Here is a 19,016-nt window from a genome sequence, read left to right as displayed (position 1 = left end):
ATAATCACATTCACTCATTAAGTGAATAAAAAACAGTTAAAAAACAGAAATACCAGCTGTTTTCTTTCCCTCTCAAATTTACATACTAATAATATTTATACATACTAATAATATTTATAATGATATTATTTTACAATATCATTCCAAAAACTGCAGCAACTCTTTTGAAAAACATTTGGAGTTATTACTAGGGAGAATATTGTAACTTATTTTGGGAGGTTTAGATTGTAGGAATAACAGAAATGCACAGCTTTGAAAGTGACTGGCTCCTGTTTAGAGAATTGGGTCTGGGAGTATCTGAATATCCCTCTTTGGCCCAATTGAAGCTAGGGAAAACTGAGTCCTTCAGATATACAAGTCCATGTCTTGTAAATAGAGAGTAAACAAGCAATTGCTGCATAAATTACGTGACATTTGGAGACTGACAGTTACCTTCGGACCAGTAGGTGGGACAAACAAGGAAATATTTTGTCACTGTTTTGTTTATCCAGGCAAAAGCACAATATCCCAGAAAAAATTATCTCCCACTATTCTTTCATGCTACATGCAAGGGAGACTTTGCCATCCACTACTTCCAGCTGGAAGGACTGCATGGTTAACAACTTCTTCACCCTCTCCTGAACCACATCCCACTGCCATCTGGCACACTGGGGAAAAGATACTTTCCAGGGCAAAGGAGGTGAGGCAGAAAGGTAGAGGAGAGACTTCACTCTGATCTTCCCTACAAGGAGCAACAAGGATCTTCAAAACCAGAACTGGGAGAATCAGAGGCCAAATAATGTGCAGTGCAACATTTCAACCTTAAAAAAAAAAAAAAGCGATAATAATGAACAAACAACAACCATAAGAAGTACAAGTTGCAAAGAGATTAATTACAAGGTTGACATTCAATCTTGTCTTTTGAACGGCGATTGTAAATGGTCTAAGCCTAAGTGAAAAATTTAGAGCCTGAAACTAGAAGTTTGCTAATTAATCAGTTCTAACTGCCTGGGGAATTACAAGCCTTAAGTCAAACAAACAGAAGGCAGCAAAGGAGGATGGCGATGCGAGTATGGAAGCAGTATGTCAACAACGAAACATCTCTACCCCAGCTTGTTACAGTGCTGCAGCTTGTAAAAAACTTATGCTTAAGAATTAAAATTCAACTATGAAAGTTGGGTTTTAAGAAAGCAGAGTGGAAAATTTTAAAAAAGTTGAGTTTTAAATTTTAAGAAAAAAAAAACAACCTTATGAGACAAGTGAATGCTGGAAACTTGAATCAATACTCATTAAAAAGTATGGATTTGATCCAAACTCCTATTCAAGCCAGGGACAAAACTTCCATTGAGTTCAGCCCCTTATATGAATATGCATCTACGTTAATATACGCAGTGCCGGAGCACATTTTGGCACATTAATATACATAGTACTAGAGTGTCTGTGTTTAAGTATATAAATAGAAATTGAATACAAACATATTCATTCATAGCTTTGAAGTTTCATTAGTAACAAAATAGTGTAGAGAAATTATTAGCATTTTTATATGATGATTTCTGTGAAGTCAGATACTGAGCTGCTACTGATACTTAGTAAAAAGGCATTCAACAGATGGGGAGTCTAGACTGACAACTTCTGTGTTATGCAAGTATATTTTTAAACCTCTTCTAATGTTAAATTCTGACGCTGTGCTGCAGAAACAAAATAAAGTGCTTTCTCGCGTGTGCAATTTTAACTTCCCTGCTTGCATTTTGAAACTCAGGTTTGCTAGTGATAGCGCCACTTAGTGTAATCCTAACCCATACAAAAACTGCCACTGAAACCTTGAAATATAGGGAACGTGAAATTATAAAATATTCTTTTTCTCATCGTTCTTACTATATCAGAAAGTAAATGCAATCTCCTTAGAAATGCTGTTGCAAACTATTAATGCTGTTTAAAATTATATTATTTAGGTAGCATGTATTTGTGTGGTTTCTTTCTTGTACTATGAGACTTTCATTTGTTCTAAGCATGAACTTATTCTAGATTTAAAATGCTAAAAGCAAACAATCGTAAAAACATAATGAAATCACCTTCAAATCTGCTTATGGTCTCACTTTTCATACAAACCCTCCATCATAAAAATAATCTCCCAAATTTCTCTGAGATTATACCAGCAAATCTCACTGCCATCCAATCCTAAAACGTACTCCACCTGCTAGTGAAACTATCACAGTAATTGTCTGGGCTTTTATCTAATGAATATGCATCAAAACAGTCAAAACCAAATTCTAACTTAATCTACATTACTGGGAAAGTTTCTGAAACAAGCTGTTGCAGGGAAATTTATGTAATACATTGTCAACCTTCGGCAGGGACAAGCTGTCTTGTACTGACATAAACCAACTCCTCAAATTCGGTGGGGAAGCCACACAATGTTTAATCTTGTGCAATGGGCGGCCTTGGACTGTGACTGTGCTGGCAGCACCGCATCCCATCGTATCTGCAACATCCCTCTGCCTATTGTGCTTCCCGTATATGTAAACGCTGTGCTGAAGATTGCCCCAAAAAATCTATTTTTGCAACAAGGATTCCCGTGCATCACCACCTCTGCCCCATGCACGGGGCTCCCCATAGGATGTCAGGGAGAGAAGAGGCAGCAATTCAAAGTGATTTGAAGCCAAGATTAATAAACCCTTTCTTTCTAATAAACTCTGTTCACCCTGTTGCTTCATGTATGATGCACACACTGGTGTTATAGCGGCTAAAAAAAAGAGTCTCTACCCCTTATCTTGTTTTTTTGCTGTCTCTCAATTCTACCTAAACAGCATAAAAGCTATCTATGCTAACTATACTAAATGTTTCTTCAAGTCAAGTGTTAGGAAGATTAATTAAATATGATAACATGAGACTGGAGCCCTGAGAAATATGTATTGGCAAGCAGGTGCATTAGAAATTTTTATAAACAGGAATTATTTAACAACAACAACAAAAAAGAATATTAATTTATAATCCAGTCCCTGCTTCCACAAAATATCTAAGCACCTGCTTATCTGTATGCATATCCTGTTACTTACCATTTATCGCTGTTCCGGGTAGCAATGGGCTGCACAAGCGATCCTGCTGAATCAAGGCCATACACTAGCCCAGAGACTTTTTATGATATATTGCTGTGATGCAGCCACCTGTACCATGCACGTGCTGCTTGTATAATTTGTATGAACACAGGCTGCTCTGACAGGTGAGGATGCACACGAGGGAGCTTGGACAACAACGAAAGGGGACGAAAGAGATTGGCGTCCTGGTAAAGAATGACTCAAATTTAAAATGTTCAAATATATGATAAACACACATATCTTGAGGGCTGCATATACATTGTTTAATACTACAGACTCTTAGAAAAGGCATTTCTTTGGAGTCTTTGCATTTACCTTATAAATCATTAGTATAGTAGACTAAAACCACTTATGTTCTGCTTAAATCTCACTCCTTATTACAGTACTCAATATAGACACAAAATGTTATGTAATTTGATGGTTGTTTTTTAATTCAATTTTAATTTGGTGACTTTTAATGATTTTTAATACAAAATTAAATTAATGATCCATAGTTTGCATCAAGGAATAGAATTTCTAAAAAAACATTATTTTTAACATTTAGATTTACAGTCCTTGACTCAAAAACTGGGCCTTTTTCACTTTTTTTAAAAAAATCTTAGAATTATCTGACACATTTCAGTCAAAGAAAAAGAATTATCTAGAGGTTAAGGAACCTAATTCTTTGGTAGGTGGTTAAGTGGTTAAGGAATTTACTTAGTGAAAGTGGAATAAATTCTCATTTTTTCAAGAAGCAAAAACACATAAAAATGATGAACTAATAGCAAGATGCAAATGTAGCAACTGTTATTACTATTTTTAATGGAAATACAAGCTGTGACATTTAGATAATATTTGACTCTCATTGAAATTAAGTCATTCATTTAAAAGGACCAATCTCATTAAAAAAAAAAATCCATAACTGTTTCAATCAATTCAATAAGCATCTTAAGGAAGTATGCTGTCCAAATACAGTTATTATACAGATTTGTCAGTGAGGTGCTGCTAATATCAAAGAAGGACTTCCCTTGGAAATGTGACTTGGATGCCCAGACCCCTCCTCCTGAGAGTGCACAGCAAGCAGCTCTGCGAGAAATCAAAAGCTCCCCATGGAAACTGAGGAGCTGATCTAATACCAAGTAAGATCCCGATCCCAGGAATTTGTTTGCATATTTAAAAAAAAAAAAAAAAAAAAAGCTGCCTTCCTCCTAGCAAAGGCTGCAGAGCCACACGGGTGGCTGCGCTCTGCCCGGGCACTGTGAACGTCGCCAGGCTGGAGATGCATTGACCACTGCGAGTACCAGAGGGGTCATCACCTACAGATGTGATGCAGCTGCAGAAACAACAGCTATGAACCAGCGGGTCATTAACACGGGGGTCTGCGAGCTGCAGGCTCCTGGAGCTTCTCCTGTGATAATTAATTCTGCAGACAGATTTATTAACTGTTCTGACTCGTTTTACCTCTCTGTAAACTGGGGGTACTTGGTCTCTCTTTTGCAAGAGTTAATAAAAATTTCTGCAGAAATGCTGGCGGGGAAGTACATGTAGCCAGGACGAGTATGAAGATGCCTTTTTATTAACTGTGGGTAGTAAAAGTCCTTTCTGGCTTGGATGAGCTGGAATTATCTGAAGAGAAGGAGGTCATAGGCAGGGAAAAATAGACCAAGATAGCTCCTATCATACAAGTGTAAATTTAATAAGGGCTTCACTGCTAGGCTTCAGGAAAACCTGCCAGAACATCACTTGTCTGTGGTTTCAAGTCTTGTGCCATTTAAGCTGAATATATCACCTGCTGAAAAATGTGCATGGCCCAACTAGTCTCCAAAGCTGTGGTCTGTTACACTACATCTCTTACAAACCAGATTTTTAAACTGTGAAGTGCTATTTCATTTCTGACTGGTAAAACCATGTGTGCATTTTCAAAAATCTCCACATTTGTTCTGAAAGTGAAACATCCATCCCCTGAGCTGCGGTACTCGTAGTGCCTAATGCCTGTTTTTACCTTCCCGTTTACGCCTTGTGCCAAGGCATGCAGAGATTCTTTTAGTGGAATGAATGCAGAGCTAGGGTATTATTTTTAAAAGTATTATTGGCAGGATACTAGTTAACCTAGAAAGACCTGAGTACTGTATATTCCCTCTTCCTGTCTGAATAAAAACTCTATTTGCACAGTGAAACTTTTTCTTTTTTTTTTTCTTTTCTTTCTTTTTTTTCTTTTTAATCGTCAAATGAGTTGTGCTCATGGATTTCAGACGAAAGCACAGCAAGTAGCCCTTGTGGGCACGCTACTAAGTAAAGCAAACCCCTGTTATGCATCTGTAAAAACTGGCCATTCTAAATGCACATTGAAAATGAGTTAATGAGTCAACTATGTTGATTTTAGGGAGAGGGGAAAAAAAAGGTTTTACAGATGCACTTCAGACGTGTTAGCATAAATAAATGATAAACAGAGATAAATCAATAATCCTGTAGCAGTTGCAACTGGAGGAGACCTTCTGTCAACGGCATTAGAAAACATTCTCTCTTTTTTTTAAAGGTGATTTTAAACTATGTAAATTATTAAAGTGAGGCAGCAAGAGCTGAGCTTCCATTTAATTACTGTCGACATTGTTCAACAGTGGAAGCAATCCGGACCGCAGCCACCCTGCCCCTCGCCTCCCCAAATTACCATTCATATGTATGCTGAAATATCAATTCACAGATGGCATGAAGGAGAGGAATTGCAACCTGGAAACCAACTAATAAAAGTGAATTTTAGTTCAATGTTAATCAGAAACCAATGGACATTTTGCCTGACGTTTTATGGCAGGACTGATGCACAGATATAAAACAAACAGAAGCTTAGTGTCAGCTCCTGCTCGCTTTTAAAGGATTCTTTGGTAAGATTCATCTGGGGGAAGATCAGCACACAAAGAACTTAAAACCAAATCCACCCTTTTTAGCAAAGGTTTGGAGTTTCCTGACATGAGTATTACAGGCTCCTGTGTAAGCTCCTGCCTGCAACATTCAGAATTACTTATTATTTATTGGGGAAAGCATATGTACAAAAATAGAACATAGAAATATCCTGAAAATTATGGATTGTAAGGAGTTATTTGTTTATTTCTCAATTTAAAAAAAATCTTCTGAATATGTTATATATCCATAAACAAACATACAGTATGTATTTATGAGTGCATGTATACAGATACATAAGCTACATATGTATTTTATTTTTACATCTTTGAACAAGATTCTTTGACATAATATAAAAAATAATTCTGTCTGTAAATATTTTTTGTTGGACTCCGCAGGGTTGTCTAACATAGCCTGGAGTTTTAATTTAATTATATGTCCATTGATTTAACACACCTACACAACTAAAGCCAAGAAAACAATTGCGTTTCATACATTATGTATATACAGAGAGACCCATACACACACAGCAGCTCAATTCTACCACTGTGACTCATGCCGAGAAGTTTCCATTTCAACTTCCACATGAGCAGGGGCAGCAGCCTTATACAAAGGTAATATGTTATTAGACTTGGCTTGATAGCCATCATTTTATTATAAACCCCACTATTTAAACAATAAACAGCCATTTCACAGTTTCTGCAGAGTGCTAAGAAGCAGGCAGTTACATAAAATTAGCTGTGTGTAAATCTCTTTATATGGAGATGGAAAAAATGTCTGTCAAATCCTTCTTTCTTCCCACAGTTTCCAATAGCTCTCATTCTTCACGCTGTTGTTTTGTTAGCATTTAGAGGAAGGTGACTCTGCTAAGAATTTTCAGCATCATTTATCCCACAAGGAGCAAAGATGATGTAAAAAAAATGATAAAAAAAAATCATACTTTATCATGAAGGTTTTTGATGAGCCCTACTCACTGCTCAATCCTGAGAGCACCAGCGCTGTGAGCTGCAACCTCCAGGACGGTGTCCAGAAAGGACGTGATTCCAAAAGCGTCTGCAAGAGCCATGAGCACAAGGCACCGAGGTTTGCAAGAGTCCACCCCTTCCACACAACTTTCATTTCTGACAGTACAGTCACGGTCATGTCAGTAACTGGTCGTCTTCTGCATAACAAATCCTCGCGTGTTTATCATACAGCTTGTTTGGATCACACGTTATTCCATGGTTTTGTTTCTTTTTCCAAGGGAATAAGAAAGAGGGTAAAGTTGTTTTTTTTTGTTGTGGTTTGTTTGTTTGTTTTTTAATTTCTATTGTTTTCATTCTGAACTCACCACTCATCAATTGCAAAGTAAGAGATGGGAATGAATCTCGCTGTCAGCACTGCTTTACCAGGGCAATTAGCAGGAACACATTGGGAAAAATAAAAACTTAAAAAGTGATATAGCATAATTGAAGGAAATGTGGCTATTTTGTTTGTGCTAGTGCTTCTGAGTTTTGTGAGACACACAAGTGGCTCTGGATTGCCAGTATTGCAAAGCAGCCCAGAACCCACCCTGAACTCAGGTGTCCACTGATCAAAAAGACACAGGTCAGTGCAAAAAGACTCAGAGCGAACATGAGAGAATAGCCTCCTATAAATCACCCTGCCTCTTAATCCACATAAGTAAGGACCCAGATCATTTCCTGAAATGGAGGTTCATATAAATACATATATATGATACATATAAAGACATCGTAACGTATCCTACCTAAAGCCAAAGTCATGATCAGCAAACTTTTTGGCTTCAGTCTTAGCTGAGCAAATAACCACTTCACCTCTCTAAACGGGGATATGTCTTGTTTTACTCTACCTCAAAGCAATGAACGACAAATTCTAGCTAGATGCTGACTCAGAAAAAGACATTTTATTGGTTTTAAATATGCTGGAATTCAGCTAAAGGCCTCTTTGTAAATAAACAAAAAATGAATAAATCGGAGCAGCCTGTTCATCTTTTTTATATTCTTTCGTTCATTACTATAGTTTCCTCTTATGTTTTCCTCCACCAAAATAAATCCTCTGGATTTCCTTCTACTGAAATTCTACACATCTTGAATCCCTTTGTGCCTGAAAATACCTCCTTCCTAGTGCACATTTCTGAGTCAGAAGAGCCAGAATGCAAGAGCACACGCTCAGTGAGGAGAGACCTTTCGTTCATTAATGATACCATAATATCTTTACCATTATCCATCCTGCTTTTCATGTATTCTGCCCTACTCTGTGCTCCCCTTGTTACCAAGTCTTAGTGAGCAGTGGTTTCCATCAAGGCATACACAGCAAAGTCCAGTCCTTGGTCTTGGGCAGAGGCTGTTACGTCAGGACCAGAAATTCATCCTCGGGTTTTAAATATAGAGTAAGTCAGGCAGACTGAACAGCAACGATAACAGTATCTATTTAATGCTTCCTATTAAAGCATTAAATCTGGTTATTTTATGAGTCAGGGAGGGTTGCCTGATATTATGGATTTACCAGCAGCTTCCATCACATAGCAAAGTGGTCTTTTTAAGACATCGCATCTCACAATATACTGTTAAAACTACCCTACGTTGGCTAACCTGTTTAAAATTCCTACAGGCCAGCTGGAAAAAAAAATGCAAGCACTTTATTTTACTATTGAAACTTACATAATTTTCAAGCAGACCAAGTTGTTTTACGTAAAAGATATCAGGTTCATCACAGACGCTTTTAGAACGATCCATCTACTGATCCATATCAGCTTTTTTTGTCTGGATAACTAATAGTGTACAAGGGAAAAACGGTAACCTGACAGAAAGGTTGTAGAGGTAGCTGTAAACATGGGAATAAATTTACATTCATTGCTGCTCACAAAACCTATACGATACTGGACAGCATTCATTCAAAAGCAGTACAGTTAATGGAGCTCAGATACCTTAATCTTTCAATTCATGCAGTTTGCTAATCTAAAAGGAATTAAAATAACCTATGACAACACTTTGCACAGACCTTTAGTAGCTTTAACATTTCACTAGGCAATTTCAAACAACCTTTAATTTTTAGTGCAGTTTTTTCCCTTTGTGGTGTATCACTTCAGAACGGGTCGCCCGAAGTATTTTAAGAACTCTAATCTCTAAAACTGGAATTTGTTAGCAAGGCTGTAAACAACCATCTTATAGAAGAATTCCCCTACTCAAATGACAATGAGGAGCCCTAGGAGTTTAAGCAATATGCAACAATTTCCGACACTGTGACACTTTGCGACTCGGTTCGTATGTCCTTGCGTCACCACTGAAGAAAGCAAAACACCTGACATGTTCCACACTTGACATTCCGAACACGTTCCTTGTTCAGAAATGTAAAGATGGCTATTGTTGTGATTACTCATGTAAAATATGGTCCAGATTTATGCTGGCATGTCTACTTTCATAAGTTATACTTTGCGGCAAATTGAAATATTTGCATCTCTCTCAAAGTAAAACAAACCATTTTATTACCCTCTTACTTCTGAGTTGTTGCTAGGAAGGCATGACTCTACTATATCCTAATTGTCTGCTATTTAGATATGGACTCATGAATCCCATATTTTTATTCTAAATTTAAGTTCAGTCATTGTAGCTAATGTCCTTGATGCTATCTCAAATTGCTGTCATTACACGGATCACTAGAAATCAGAGGTAATAGTTAAAAAAAAAAAAGAAAAAAGAAAAAAGAAAAGAAAAGAAAAGAAAGGCACAAAATTAGATGATGGATAAAGGTTTAATCAATTTAATTTTATCACCAGATCCAGTCCTTTCCTCTTGAGCTGTCAGGCAGCGAGATAAGCGGAACACATCTTGGAGCACAGTGCAAACCCGTTGTGAAGAAGGAGCTGTGTCCCTGATCCTTGCCAAGATGAAGCGCGCTCATTTATTATTTTGGCATTGCAGGATGATGAGGAACCAAGCCGGTTTCCTCCCTCCGTCCTCAGCACAATTTTTCTATTTCATTAATTTTACATGGAATTTCATTTCACAATCATTTTGCCTCTCACACCCTTTTACTGTCCTTATTTAGTTTATTCTGTCAACTTTTATTTCACGGCCTGTGATAGCGGCAGCATCCACAGCCAGGGCTTTCTGATGCAGCATCACGGCTACCTGATTCTCTCCCATTGCCAATAATTAACTTAAACTGCAAAAATGGCTTTACAAATAAGGTGCTTTGCTTGTCGTCATGCACCGGCAAAAAATTAAGAAGTGACATATTTCCAACCACCCTTTTCAAATTTCATTCCTGTACGTTGATTTCTAAGAAGTTGCCGAAGGCTGCTAAATGCGGCCTTTTTAGCATTATCAGTAAGTGGCAACTCTGCTTTTGTCTGGTCTGCTTTTACCACAAATCTCTGCAAATAAACTTTCTGTTTAAAGCCTACACTCTCCTAGCTGCACAAAATCTGCTGAGGCCACTGTACCTAATTCTGTCAGTGCCTGGACATATTCAGAAGCCTTGAAATAAATAAAACAAGAACCCACAAATCCAGCATCTTCTGCTAAATCCCTAAGCATATAAAAGAGATTTCTCTAACTCATTAAGCACTTTTTTTCCTAATTTCTGGTCATTTTATACACAGAGATCAAGGAAAAAAAATAGAAAAATAAAATATCTATTACTGCTATTACACAAAATTATTACGCAGATATTCTGGCAAGCATCCATATTTATTTTTCATCTGGTCTCTGAGATACTTGGGGGTTTACTTCTCATTGAGAGTTAACATACTCAATTTCTTAGTGACAATGAAAAATATCCCTACCTATAATAACCTAATGAATACCTATGGATATCCAAATATTTTATTTTTTTAATGTACTTTCTATAAGTAGTATAAAATTGAATGCTATGCAAAAATATACATGCAATTTAATACTCTTTGCAAGGATATTTAATGATAACTCATGTAGGTAGATTCTTTATACTGAATGGTTTCAGGTTCAATAAATGTAAAAATTAGGCGTGTGCAAATTAATTGCTGGACAATTTCTTTGCACACTGGAATTGCACTTACGGTCTTACAGTCTTCAGTGCTTGATTTGCATATATGAAAATTCTCTCTCTCTTGGAACAAGTGCGTTTTATTGTCCTTTAGCAGTGAATTTATCTATTGAGAGAATATTATTTACTTTTCTCACTTGAACTTGCTGTCTGTCCTCAGAAAACTCCTAAAACAGAGCACCCAGGTATAAGAAAAATGGAGAAAGGGGCTACAAGGGCTACCAACATGCTATTTTACAATTCACACTAATACAAACAAAAACATGAATGAATACCCAGAAAGTAAACCAGAAGGATAAAAATAATGCTACTATACAAAAAATATTTGTTTCTACTACAAGGCATTCCCAGACGCTTTATAAAGCAATGTCTCAATCCTTTTTTAAACATAGTTCATATGTAACATGTCTGACACAATATAAATAATTTTTTCAATTCATCTCCTTAAAGAGTGTGGATGTGACAGAAAATTTCATTTTCTTATTCTGATTAATACTCAATTTCCATTTAATACTGCAGTGAATTTCTTTCTGTACACATCTGCGTAGATATCTGTGCATGAGTATGCGTGTGTGTGCATGTGTGTGCACATATATATGTGAGTATTTACATGCTTAAAAGCATCTGCTACAAGTATTCTTGCTATAAGCAAAGGAGTAGGCTCTGAGAATAGCTAGATGTGCAAGGTTTTGGTGTAACCCTTTAAAAGGAGTTTTCGCAATTATTAAATAGAATAAATCTGCACAACATTGGAGCACATATTTATTCTCATAAAGATGTAGTCATTTATGGGACTAATAAACATTTTCTGGACTAATCTCTCCCATAATCAATTTCTTAAATACTTTGTGTGTATTAGACACCATCAGAAAAGACAGAGAAATACATGATAAGTAAACAAACTAGCACTAACAGTTAAATCCCACAGGTTTAATACTGAGTGTTTCTTAAGTTACAGGCATTTTTGGCAATATAAATCCATGCATGTGCATTGTTATACTGCAAATGTATACAAAAGAAATTCTAAAAAGTATGAACACAAGCATGCCTCCTGATAGTTATTGTACTAACTAATTATTATACCCTAATTACATTGTTTGGAAGGTGAATACAACAGCACATTTAAAGGAATAAAAAATGAACTCAAGTGCACAGCCTCGTATTGATACTGGTCAGCCAAGCTCTTTCTAGAATGCCAGCAGCCTCCAGCTGGGCAGCGGGCAAATAGCCGTCATTTACCAAGTTACTATTTAGCAAGTTGTCAGCTTTTTAAAACGTTCAGCTTCCCCATTATTTTGCCAAAGCACCCAGCAGCAAAGGAAGCAACAGCAAACTTGTCTTACTAGGGATTCCTCACTTCGGGCTGTTTCTTAGAAAGATTAACACTTACAATTTACCTTTATAACAAAGCACCTCAGCTCCATTACATAGGTGAATGAATTATTGCCTCACTTTTGTTTGCCAAGCACAGGGTAGCTCAGACTAGGCTAAGTTTTTAATTCCCTAAGCAAGTAGTTTTGCTAGAACAAATGGAACAGATAGAAGTCTGTAGAGCACGTCTTAAGTATTTGCAGATTTAAACACATTGAGTCTGGAAGCTCTTCTTCTGCTCAGTATTTTTAAATTTATTGTGTAATGAAGCACACAACAAAATCATCATCACCAGGTGTTATCGCATGCTGAAGATTTGGAGTAACAAATCAAGGTTACACACACATTGGCACTACTACACATTTCTTGTTTTCACTTGTGCTTAGATTACTATTCGTTACTATGACTATGAATAAGAGGAGAGGTTAGGCATGAATGTTAGAGCAACGAGAATCAGACTGTATAGTTTAGCATTTGACCAGCTTTTTCACTAGTTGCTATACAAAACCTGCTTAGACATCTTTCTAAAAAGTTACTAAGTGGCACTCTTACTGGCTCTAAGATAAGCAATAATTAAAAGACACTTAGCTAATGGGGCCTCTAAATTGGAGTTTCTAGAATCAGAAGAAATAGCACATCCACAGCATCAGCTTGAGCGGATGAGCTAGCTGACTAAAACTTATGTTAGTCGCCCATAATGATGACAATTACAGATTGGATGAAATGTATGGCTTCGATAAACACTTCTCGTTAGTGTCTCTGCAACCTAGTGCATCGCAGTTGGGCACTTCTGGCACTCTCCTTCTTATTCATTTTACTTTAAAGTGTTCGCAGACTATTAACTTTGGCTGTTCAGGCAAAACATCAAAAAATCAGGCACTAGTGTGTCATCCTCTCTACAGGAGAAAACAGGACAGCGTTGAGAAGTGCTTTTATCTAGGACATATCCACTGCTTGCAATGACATCCTGTAGCTTTACTTATATGGATTATGACATTTAGTATTTCTCTAACAAAGGTTTGTCTTCAGAAGTGGGAAAAGAAGAAAACAAACAAACTAGCAAACAAAAACAGTTTGCACATAATAATAACTTCAGCATAGCAGAACTCAGCGGAGCTTCTTAAAAAAACGGATAAAGAAGGGCAGTTGGGCGGCAGCAACCTGTCAGGTGCCGGTTCTGCCCTTTTATCGTGCTCGGGCACCAATTTCTGTGCTCCGGTCAAACACAACCGTGCCCGTCTCGGCAGTGGCAGGGAAATAACTGTGAAAAATAGGAATTAGTTGCAGTTTTATGCGAGGCAGCAGCGCCCGGGGTCTCCGTCCCCGCGGAGTTGGAGCCCCTCGGCCCAAAGCAAGGGGGAGAACGGGGATCCCCTCTCCCCAAAGGACGGCGCTCGCAGCGGCTCCGTTTGCCCTGCGGGTCCTCCCGGCGGGGCAGTGCGCGCCCCCGCCGCTGCTGCCCCGGCCGGCGGAGCATCCCGGAGGAGCATCCCAAGTGTCCGGCTGCTAAACAAATGCACGAACAGGAGCAGGAGATGTGTCTGAGTGCGAGAAAGCGCGTGTGGGAAAGATGGGCAAAAAGAGAGAGAGAGAAAAAAAAAAAAAAAAAAAAAAAAGAAGGAAAGAAAAAGAAATCTCCCTTACCTTTCCTCTTGCATCGCCTCCTCCTTCTTCTTTTGGACTTGCATTTCAGCTGTCCGCTGGGCGCTCCGGCCGCTCTGCCGGTGCCCAGCACGGAGGTCATGGCCGCAGCCGGGCGCCCCCCGCCTCCGCGCCGCGCCGCGCCGCGCTCGCCTCCGTGCGCCGCTGCCCGCGCCCGCTTTTATAGCGCGGTGGGTCGGGCTCGGCGGCGCGGTCCTGCCCAGAGCGCCGCCTGTCACCCGCCAGCGCCCAGCCGGGATGGGCCGGGATGAGTCGAACCGAACCTGGCCTGGCCGGGCCAGGATGAATCGTGCCGGGGCGGAGGCCGGTGGCGGTGCCGCTCTTCGCCCCTCCGCGACTTGCTCGGCGCCGGCCACTTTGAAGGCGGCCCCGCGGGGGTGCGGGGGGCGGACTCGCCGCCGCCGGGGCTCCCGCAGCCCAATCGCTCCTGCCTCCCCCGCTGACATCAGCTCCGAGGCGGCTCCCCTCCGGCGCGGGATCCGCACCCGCGGAGAGCGAGGAGCGGCCCCGGAGGGAGCGAAGGCACCCGGGGTGCTGTGGGCAAGGCTGCCAGCCTTTTGCACTTATTTATATATATATATATATTAAATACATATATTTTGCTTTAGACCATGTGGACCCTGAACACTGTGTTTCTATGCAGGCACACAGCAATTCCGCGGCTGTCTTCCCCAGCCAGGCACTTCCTAACTACTTCACTAATTGCAGTGCTTATTGCTTCCAGGGAAAGGATGCAAGTCGCTGTCAAAGGATGCCACTATGCACAAACCTTGTGTGAGAGACTGTAACAACTGCTGTGGAATCTCCAGTTATTTTTAAGGTATGTGCTCTGCTAAATTCACAACCAAGGGCAAAAGATTCGTGAAAAGGGGTGTATGTTGTTGCTCGGAATGATGTGTTAACACTCTGCAGTGTCTTGTTTAGGCAACTGTGCAATTAAAGTGTCTGGAGCAGAGGGGTTTTTACAGAGAAGAAAGATGACAGCAGCACCCCTTTCAAAAGCCTGACCACAAAGCATTACACGTTCGTTGCAAAAATGCAGCGTGCACAACAGATAAGGCATTGCCTTAAGTTACAGGCACCTACTGTTGATATGCTTTTCCCTCCTTAGTTATCATCTAATTTTTAAAATGCATATCTGGAATCCTAAACAGTGAATGGAAAGCAGAATATCATGAAAAATTTGCTAAATATTTAATGTCATCATTAGTTCTTACTCCGTTCGTAGTCAGCTGGAGGAGCTCAGTTAAACCCTGTTTATCAGAACTCCTTTAACCTAAAACTTCCTCTTGTTTTAATGTGTGTTACCCAGCTCCTGCTGTTAAATACATCCACTGCAACTGCCCCACCTATTAGAAACCCTCCACCTTTGGCTGGTTTATGTCTCTGTCACTTTTGGGTTAAGCAGGGCAACATGCAAAACAGATTTTCAAAAAAATCCTTTAAAACTGCTCATTTAGGATCGAAATGGCACACTCATGCCAAGATGATGTCACTCTTGTACCCCATCTGCCACGGAGCAGGTTCTTGCTGTTCTTGCATACATTAAAATGCCCTGTGTACCCTCAATTTAGGCTACGTGGCACAGTTTCAAATGCAAAAGGGGACTAGCCCTAATGCTTTACCAGATTGTGTAAGAGAGCCTGTGAATTTAGTCCGATAAAGTTTGAATGTCAAATATAATTCAGGGACATTTTCATGGAAGTAGGTTTTTGCATAGGTATCTTTTACAGGTTACTAGCTGCTTTTTCTCACAGCATACATATCACGCAAAGAATCAAACATTAGAACCACCTCAGAGCTTACATGAACATGTCTTTAAAGAGCTACTTCAATTCATTTCAGGAAGAAAAACATGGCTCATGAAAACAAGAGAGATAATCACTATTTTTTGTTGTTTCTTTTTAGCTTGAGTTCCAGCCTTTCTCTACTTTGCTGCTGGTTCCTGTTATCCTGATCACTGCTCAACCTCATTTATGAATGTGCCAAAAGCAAATAGCTACATGTGAAGTACTAGTGCCCAGCCAAACGCAAGAACATCCTCAGTGCACATCGAGCTCACCTGCTGTATCTAAAATTTAACTCACTCATTTAGGAGGCATATATAGAAAACAGAGGCTTCACTCCTTCAATACCAATATATGCTTTATTCATTTCTGAAAGAGAATCCAGGTCCAGTTAGAAACAAAATGAGCATCCTAGAACATCCTATTTCCAGGCCTGGTTGCAAGCACAGTACTTTATTTAAAGTTTCTAAAGTCTTTCTTTCTGATAGCATATTATCCTCTTAACAAGACTGGAACAGGAAATCTGAAATGTAAGAAGACAGTGTTTGTGTGGATTGCCAGTCTGCAGAGAAGGCACGTGCCCTGATCAACCTGAAAAATGCAGGCCACTTCTCAGAAAATAATATTTGGTGCTCACAATCTCATGATTTCAGTCCTAGGCACAACTTTTCAGCAAGTCAAGTGCAGCAACAGCTGTATAGCTCTCTCCCAAGGTAGCTTCAAGTTTGATGAAGGCATGAAGACAGTTCTAGTTAGGCTGGTAGAAGGTCTTCTCTTGATTATGAGGAGAGTTGAAAGGACATTTACTACAATCCAGCTGCATGACTTAATCAGATTTCTTAAATTTGCTTGTTTTTCTCTTGTGTTCCTCCATAATGGAAGGACTCTCTGGCTAAGTGCCTTCTTTCAACAGTCTTTTATTTTTATCATTAATGCAAGATTTAATGCAAGATTACTGTGGTCGAAAGGAGAGGGCTAAGGTGCCAGAGCTTTCCCAGTGCCCGTGCAGCTGTGTCTCTCTCATCCTAGGCAGACAGGTACCTGTCATAACTTCAAGCACAATGGTGAAGGCCTTAAAGTGACATAAGCTCAGCCTAGAAAAATACAGAAACAGCATCAGTGAGGTGGAAAAAAGCTAAATTGTAAAATAATATTGTCTTTCTCTCTATTATGTGCTCACACCTAGTAATGGCCAACACACTTGATATCCGTAGCACTCCACTGGAGTTATGGCTGTTCCTGAATGCTCTGATAATGATAATTAGTGGCATTTTGTGTTTATTTTTGCCTAGTAAAGAAGCTTAGAACCGTTCCCTTTTCCCTGGGCCTGGCTGGGGATACATTTATGACCTTTCCAGCTGAACATTTCAGAGTGTACTAAAGACAATAACTTCACATACCTTAAGCCTGTAGAGAAAGGCACTTCACACCAGTGCGTAGGCATCTGCTCAGTCCTAGGTGAATCAGACAGGTAGGAGATTTAAGGTATTAGTCTCAATGTAGGAGAATTTCCTAGGCTATCTGAAGAACAGTTACTTTTCCTGCCACCCGTGGCCACTGCTGATCCCAGTGTTAGCTAAAGAGCCAATAATGCTGCTGACTTAATTGCTGCAGAAGGATCGGAGAGCAGCAGGCTGTCACAGGCTGTCGGTATCGTGGTCCTTCGGAGTAGAAGTGCCCCAGAAGCTCCTGGGGAGCTGGAATGTGATGCAGCAATGATGCTGACTTGTTTTTCTCCCATCCTCCCTAGCCCATTTCTGCTTGCTTTTGGTCTTTCTCGCCTGCGTAGGTGGAGAGAAGAATAAGGCCCTTAGAATTTAGTAGATAAAAGATGCTCAAGGGCATTAAAGCAGGACATCAGTGCAATCCTGAGGCTGCGCAGGTGAGACTCCAGAGCCTTCTGCTGCAAAAAGCCTGCACTAATCCACTCCTGCCCTACTTACAAGTCGCTGCAGTTTGGCTATTTGCAGCAAAAGCCACTTCAGCTTTGGGGCCAAACATCACAGGGTGATGAAATAGGAAAGGTATGGATCAATACTGAGCCTGGCAAGTTCACCCTGCTGCAGACTAGCCCTCTCAACGTGAAATAGCTCTGGCTGCCTAACGCTGTGCTGCTGCATACCAGCACCACACGCTGGCTGAGGCTGGGCTAAAAACAGTTTGTCCCTCTGAAAAACGGCAACAGAACAAGGAACTGGAGACCCACAGCCCTTGCTGTCATGGGAAAGGTTACCCGCACTGGGACAGGCTTGTCCCCTTGGCAGCCTGGTCTTGTTTCCCTCAGCTCTTCCTGGCTCCACACACTCATCCACTGCGGAGCTGCCGGCGGGTGAGGGAGCAACGTCCGGCTCCCTGGTGAGCATGAGATAAACATTGCCAAGCTGCTCGCAGGAGTCTCTTTAATGGGGAAAGTACCTAGATGCCAAAGACAGCAAATCGTCATAATTAGTTAGCCTGTGTATGCCACACAGAACGGCAGCCATCTCTAGGGACGGAACAAAACTTTCCGAGGGATGTTTGTATATTAAAACGTAACTCAGCAGCTCTGACTCTTGAGGGGAGTAGAGAGATACAGCTCACCAGCAGATGTTCCAGCTGGATTTTCACTAAAGCTTCTTATCTTTGTTATAAGTTGAACCCGAATGTGGAATGGAAGCGTTCCCAAAGCAGAGGTGTCTGAAGCCTTGCTCTGCAGTTAGATACAGACCCCTGTCAGGCCTCAGCTGATCAGCGCCCTCTCCATGCTGCAGTTTTCCCCGACACCAAAAGGTAACCAAATACAGTCTCTCTTAAAGCACTTCACAACTTATCAATGTTACAAGAGCTAAATATTATATTTTAAACTTACAAAATATCTATGATACAAAAATTCTGAAAAATATTTTTTGTTTCTCTCTAAATAAACTGCCTGACACAATAAATTTGCTGGGGGAGTCTCCTGCCTTGCAGTGTCTGTGGTAGCACAGGGTGCCGAGGACATTCAGGCATTTGTAAGCGAGGGCAGCGGCACTGCTGTCACCGGTGCATTCCCATCTCACCTCTTCAGAACCCCAAATTCCCAAAGGATCGAACTGTGGGATTGCCCTCCTCCCTCAGTTGTGTCATCCTGGGAAATCTGGCACCTGAGAAGAGACAGTGGCCAGGCTTGAAAATGAAAACTTTCAATTCTTGCTGCTGACAGCTTTCTTATCAGTAAAACAGAGATGCAAATACCTGCTGCAGG

General features: G+C 40.2%; 1 protein-coding gene across 1 annotated transcript in view; it reads right to left on the bottom strand.

The window, feature by feature from the left end:
- Positions 1–14,123, bottom strand: part of ADARB2 (adenosine deaminase RNA specific B2 (inactive)) — a 296,328-nt gene extending 282,205 nt beyond the window's left edge. Inside the window, exon 1 of the mRNA XM_088528177.1 lies at positions 13,989–14,123. Coding sequence (XP_088384303.1) covers positions 13,989–14,088 — 100 coding nt within the window. The 5' untranslated portion in view covers positions 14,089–14,123. The remainder of the gene's footprint in view (positions 1–13,988) is intronic.
- Positions 14,124–19,016: the final 4,893 nt, after the last annotated feature.

The sequence above is a fragment of the Tinamus guttatus genome, unplaced genomic scaffold (genome assembly GCF_059628265.1).
Source record: "Tinamus guttatus ecotype Peru unplaced genomic scaffold, ASM5962826v1 Tinamus_guttatus_pri_ptg000306l, whole genome shotgun sequence".
NCBI classification, from domain to species: domain Eukaryota; kingdom Metazoa; phylum Chordata; class Aves; order Tinamiformes; family Tinamidae; genus Tinamus; species Tinamus guttatus.
Note: the sequence above shows the minus strand (reverse complement) of the source record. Positions and strands in the feature narration are given on the sequence as shown.